The 6,507-nt window shown below is 45.7% G+C and overlaps 1 protein-coding gene across 1 annotated transcript; it reads left to right on the forward strand.

Annotated features, from left to right (window-relative positions):
* Positions 1-972: 972 nt before the first annotated feature.
* Positions 973-5,666, forward strand: LOC117732539 (hyaluronidase-5-like). Its single transcript, XM_034535548.1, has 4 exons — positions 973-1,326; positions 2,698-3,622; positions 4,385-4,474; positions 5,112-5,666. Exons 2-4 carry the CDS (start codon positions 2,708-2,710, stop codon positions 5,439-5,441), a joined length of 1,335 nt encoding a protein of 444 aa, XP_034391439.1. The 5' UTR covers positions 973-1,326; positions 2,698-2,707; the 3' UTR covers positions 5,442-5,666.
* Positions 5,667-6,507: the final 841 nt, after the last annotated feature.

The raw sequence follows: 6,507 nt of genomic DNA on the forward strand, positions 1-6,507 counted from the left end.
CTTGAGTCATCAAACCGGTTTCTGTCATAATCCTGAGGAATGAAAAATACCACACATTCAAAAAAGTGTTTCATGAGAGGAAAACAAGTCAAACGCAGCGGCGAACATCACCGTGACACATCATTTATACTTCAAAAGGTCAGATATTGATCAGATATTGACGCCGATCATTTGTGCTTTAAAGGTGTTTTTTTTTGCCTTTAATATCGTCCATATTGTCTAATAAGCATCAGAACAGCGAGTCATCGAGCAGTCGACACACACACACACACACATAGACACACACTCAAACTCACACACACACACTCACACACACACACACACACATAGACACACACTCAAACTCACACACACACACTCACACACACACACACACACACATACACACACAAACTCACACTCACACACACACGCACACTCACACTCACACTCACACTCACACACACACAGATGGACACACACACACTCACATACACACACACTCTCACACACACACAAACAGATGTACACGCACACACACACACACTCACACACACACACACACACATACACACACACAAACTCACACTCACACACACACGCACACTCACACTCACACTCACACTCACACACACACAGATGGACACACTCTCACACACACACTCTCACACACACAAAAAACAGATGTACACGCACATGCACACACAGTCACTCACGCACACACACAGTTGGACACACACACTCACACAGACACACACTCACACACGCACACAGATGCACACACGCACACACACTCTCACACACACACAAACAGATGTACACGCACACGCACACACAGTCACGCACACACACACACACACAGATGGACACACACACACTCACACAGACACACACTCACACTCATACACACTCACACACACAGATGCACACACGCACACTCACACTCACACACACACTCCCACACACACTCACACACTTCCACACACACACTTCCACACACACTCACACACTCTCACACACACTCACACCCCCACACACTCACACATACATACACACACACACTCCCACACTTACACACTAAAACACAAACTAAAAAGACGTGTTCAACTCTTCTCACTTTACTAGAACAAAGTCGTTTTGGTACTGTTGAGTCATCAACCAAGTGGGGTCCACTCTCTCTGTGTGGACGTCTTCAGACCCTGAAAGTTCGACCCTCAACTCTCCGAACGCTGAGCGTGGAGTCAGGAAATCGATCAGATAGCGATCAATCAGAGTGAAGAAACCGGTTCCTCCGACACATGAAGCAGCAAGAAGTTTAGACACCAGTCCTTCAGAAGAGAGCAGCAGGTAGGAACTCACGACATGTTGTGAAATATTATATTATTGTAAATATATATATATAAATGATGTACAATTAATTATCTGGACAATTTGTGTTTTGTAGTGACAGTTATATTGATTTTGTGTTGATCTCCAAAAATACGGGTTATGACTAAATGTTATGTCTTAATAAACGCCTTCTGTTTAGTAGATCTTTAGTTATCTAGTATATAGTTTTGTCTTTCTTCTTTGGATTGTTTCCAAGAGTATACAGAATCATTTTATTATATATGTTCTTGTCTTTATCAATCAACAAGTATCTTATGATGCATGACGTGTTTTATGAGACAGACCCGTCAATAAATATATTTTTATTTATATCCAGTACATGATTATACGTTTTTTAGTCAACAGCTGTATCATCTTTCTTAGTCTTTGGTCAGATGCTGAAAGAGGAACACGGAAATAAAATGAACAGATTAACATATGTTATCAATATGTCCGAGAACTTTTTAACTCTACGAATCTAATCAAAACAACAACAACAACAAATCAACTAATTCAAACTATTTAATCCAGAACAAATGGATCCACAAACAATCTGTATACATGAACGCAGTATAAACTTAGAAACAATCAGCATGTGTTTACAGTGCTTACGACACAAAGAGTTATTAAGACTGAAAACAGCCTTCAACAATTTTGACACGATCAATAATTTAGGAGCAAATGCTGCTTCGACCAACGTCTACAAACCAACCGACCAGAACACAGCAGGAAATGACTTTAGGCAGCGCATTGGACGCAGCCAGGCGTTCTCTCTCCTGACCACCAGGGGGCGACTCCTCGGGTTGTATAGAAGTCTATGTTTCATGTGTTAAAGCTGCATTCTCTCTCCTGACCACCAGGGGGCGACTCCTCGGGTTGTATAGAAGTCTATGTTTCATGTGTTAAAGCTGCATTCTCTCTCCTGACCACCAGGGGGCGACTCCTCTGGTTGTATAGAAGTCTATTCTTCATGTGTTAAAGCTGCGTTCTCTCTACTCACCACCAGGGGGCGACTCCTCTGGTTGTATAGAAGTCTATGCTTCATGTGTTAAAGCTGCATTCTCTCTCCTGACCACCAGGGGGCGACTCCTCTGGTTGTATAGAAGTCTATGCTTCATGTGTTAAAGCTGCATTCTCTCTCCTGACCACCAGGGGGCGACTCCTCTGGTTGTATAGAAGTCTGTGAGAAAATGACTTTAGAGTCACATAGATCACGTCCACTTCTTAAACGTGCAGATACCACATTGGCATCTTTAAATTGTAGCACAATCCATCAAACAATCTGACATGGATAGAATATGGACGAATTGGGAGTGAACGTCATTCGTTGTCTTTCTTCCATTTGTCCAGAGCCACCGCGATGGCGTCGTCCTTCCTGTCTTGCGTCGCCCTCTGTATCGTGGGATCTGTCACCGCCATCCGTGCCCTGCCACCAACTGAGCCGCCGCTGATCCACGACCACCCCTTCGTGGCCATATGGAACGCCCCCACCGGCCAGTGTCGACAGCTCCGCATCCCGCTGGACACCGCGGCCTTCCAGGCGGTGACCACGCCCGCAGCCGGGCCCGGTCAGTTCCTCACCATCTTCTACGAGGACCGCCTCGGCCTCTACCCCAAAGTCGACACCGCCAAACGCAAGCTTTACAGAGGCGGGGTCCCCCAGAAGGGCAACCTGACGGAGCATCTGGCCATGGCGCAGAGTCAAATCGATCACTACATCTCCCGGGATTCCTCTCCCGGGCTCGCTGTCATTGATTGGGAGTCCTGGCGCCCCCTGTGGGACCAGAACTGGGGGTCAAAACATATTTATAAGAAGCTGTCCATCACTCACGCCTTGCAGATGGCCCCTTTTTTGTCATCTAGGAAAATTTCCAAGATGGCAAAGAGCCAGTTCCAGCACTCTGGGCGGCGCTTCATGGAGAAGACCATCAGCCTTGGCATCGGCGAGCGTCCAAGCCGCCGCTGGGGCTTCTACTTGTTCCCCGACTGCTACAACTATGGCTGGGGGAAGACCGGCTACACGGGGAAGTGCTCCCTGAAGACCCAGGAGCAGAACAACCAGATGCTGTGGCTGTGGGAGCACAGCACCGCCCTCTTCCCCTCCGTCTACCTGCAGCAGAACCTGAGGAACTCCCCCCAGGCCGCGCTCTACGTCCGCAACCGTGTCCAGGAGGCGCTGAGGGTGGCCGCGCTGCCCAAGCGCCCATACACCATGCCGGTCTACGTCTACTCCAGGCCCCTGTACCGGGACCAGACCCAGAAGTTCGAGACCCAGGTAAAACTAACTTAAAGTTACTACAAGGAACATTAAAGTTGTTGGAATTGTTTTGTTCCCTTCAGAAAACCTCTCCTTATACTGCAGCAGGGTCAAACAGCCGGATCTCCATCTGTTGGCGTTAACACTGTGATGTTCATTTGAGTTCATAACCAGTCAAATGTTCCTCCCAGTCTGTTAAATGGTTGTGAACCAGTCTCAGTGTAGTCCCGATCCTCTGTAGACCTCTATCAGTAAACTAGACCATCAGAGAGAAGATGGACTGGTTCTATAGAGTTATTCTTAAAGCTCCTCATCGGAGCCACCGGGTCGGATTCTGGTGAAACCAGATGACGTCATGCAGGTTTACCAGAACCTCCTTCAGCTTAGACTAGAGACCAGTCCACCCTGGACTAGACCCAGATCCAGCTTCACCTGCAAACGTATCAGAAAGATTAACACTTGAACATGTATCTGCGTCACGAGAACTACTTAAAGTGACAGAAACCATCTTTGGGTAAATTAAGTATACGTGTACTTTGATCTTTTCCCATCCGCTAAGGGAGGAGTGGGGGCTTTTGTTACCTTTACTGCCGTCATGTCGTCCATCTTTACACACAGTCTAATGCACCAGACCTTCATGGACTGCTGTGAAAGAGCATGTTTGACTTTTCAAAGAAGCTATCGAAAATGAAAACAAGCTTTAAAAAAAACACATCAGTAGGAGTGTGAAATACTATTTGCGAATGTGTTAAATATTCCGTGCGGTTCGTCCTCTATCAGGCGGACCTGGTGAGCACTGTAGGAGAGTCTGCAGCTCTGGGAGCTTCAGGGGTCGTAATGTGGGGAGGAACCAAAGACTACAACAACAAGGTAAACACACTCGAATATGCCAAAATGCATGTGTAGAAACAGGCTCTGGTCGTGCCTTGTTCTTCATGCGTGTGTCACTTTTAAAGTCTCCGTGTGAGTCTGCAGCCTTGAGAACATCGTGTACACTCTTCAGGTCTAAAAAAGGGGAACACAATATGACCAGGCTTTATTCAGCAAATAATTAACATGCCTTTGCTTCCTGTTTTTTTGGAGGAACTGACAGCTGTGTGTTTGTTATCTCAACTCACAGATGTGAAGTGTTTTTGTGTGTGGTGTTAAAAATAATTGCCATTATTGTGCGTCGTCTTGACATTTGGGTTCCCCAGAGAATCACAATGATTTTGGAGATCCTCTGACATTTCTTTCTAGCGCCACCAGCAGCTTGATATTTGTGGTTCATAGTGAAATTTCTACTGGGTGGATGGAAGTTGATATATATAATATATCAAATGAATATAATATATATACATATATCTTAGATAGTTCACTTAAATGTAACACAACATTTAAATATTGAATTAAATGTATTTAATTTCTTCCCTGGGCCCATATTTCCTCCATTTCGGCTAACCTAATTGCTTTTAAATTGCCTTGACTTCTTGTCCTAATACACCTGAGTCTCGCCCCGCCCCTTCAGTATGCCTGTGAGTCTCTGTCCGAGTACCTGACGTCCACCTTCAACCCGTACATCGCCAACGTGACGGCGGCCGCCATGCTCTGCAGCCAGGTCTTGTGCCAGGGGAGGGGCCGCTGCGTCAGGAAGAGCTACGACTCTGCCCACTACCTGCACCTGAACCCCGCCCACTTCAGCATCCTGCGGGCCGACAAGAAGTACATGGCGATCGGTCTCCCGTCCGCCGCCGACCTGAACGTCTGGGCCGAGAACTTCACCTGTCAGTGCTACGCGGGCTGGAGCTGCTCACCCAAACTGTCGCAGCCAACCACAATGAAGCTCATCTGGGTTTAATCTGGCATCCTGTTTTCAGAACTGCACTTCCTGCTGATCCACAGATTCCATTAGTCACTAAGACTACTACTGTCTGTAATTTGATGAATTCACGGTCTCTTCTACACAACGACGGAAAGATTACACGTTCTGCAAATTAAATAATTAAACTCTTTCCCACGTCAGTATCAACACTGATTTATTTATTATTAAGTCACCTAAATAAATGCTTTTCTGAAAACAATATTCTTTGCATTCTTTTGGTTTTCTTTGACAAACCGTCCAAAGACTGAGAAAAAGCTAAATGAGATCAGATGAATGAAAAACACCCCCCTAAAAATGTCTGTCTTACATCTATTTATTAAAAATGTATTATCTACATATTTATTTCAGGAAGGGCGGTAATCACGGACAGTTAAGTGCACGTTTAATATTAAGACTTTGTTTGTTAAAACACCTATGAGCATGAGTCAATACGGCCACAGAGTTAAAGCACATACACGAGACGGAGAGAAGTCAAAACACCCACAAATCCGGGAAAGATTGGAGTCAAAAGACCCATGAGACGAAGACTTGTCAGAGTCAAAAGACTCATGAGACGAAGACTTGTCAAGGTCAAAAGACCCAGGAGACGAAGACTTGTCAGAGTCAAAAGACCCATGAGACGAAGACTTGTCAAGGTCAAAAGACCCAGGAGACGAAGACTTGTCAGAGTCAAAAGACCCATGAGACGAAGACTTGTCAGAGTCAAAAGACCCATGAGACGAACACTTGTCAGATTGAAAAAGACCCATGAGACGTAGACTTGTCAGAGTCAAAAGACTCATGAGACGAAGACTTGTCAAGGTCAAAAGACCCATGAGACGTAGACTTGTCAAGGTCAAAAGACCCATGAGACGAACACTTGTCAGATTGAAAAAGACCCATGAGACGAAGACTTGTCAAGGTCAAAAGACCCATGAGACGTAGACTTGTCAAGGTCAAAAGACCCATGAGACGAAGACTTGTCAGAGTCAAAAGACCCACGAGACGAAGACTTGTCAGAGTCAAAAGACCCATGAGACGAAGACTTGTCAGAGTCAAAAGA

The sequence above is a fragment of the Cyclopterus lumpus genome, chromosome 6, assembly GCF_009769545.1.
Source record: "Cyclopterus lumpus isolate fCycLum1 chromosome 6, fCycLum1.pri, whole genome shotgun sequence".
Lineage (NCBI taxonomy): Eukaryota > Metazoa > Chordata > Actinopteri > Perciformes > Cyclopteridae > Cyclopterus > Cyclopterus lumpus.

Bases quoted from the DNA above. Each gene is read 5' to 3' on its own strand.
- LOC117732539 (XM_034535548.1), top strand. From the start codon at position 2,708: ATGGCGTCGTCCTTCCTGTCTTGCGTCGCCCTCTGTATCGTGGGATCT. The intron at 3,623-4,384 runs GTAAAACTAACT...GTCCTCTATCAG, and splicing joins CCCAGAAGTTCGAGACCCAG to GCGGACCTGGTGAGCACTGT. The intron at 4,475-5,111 runs GTAAACACACTC...CCGCCCCTTCAG, and splicing joins CCAAAGACTACAACAACAAG to TATGCCTGTGAGTCTCTGTC.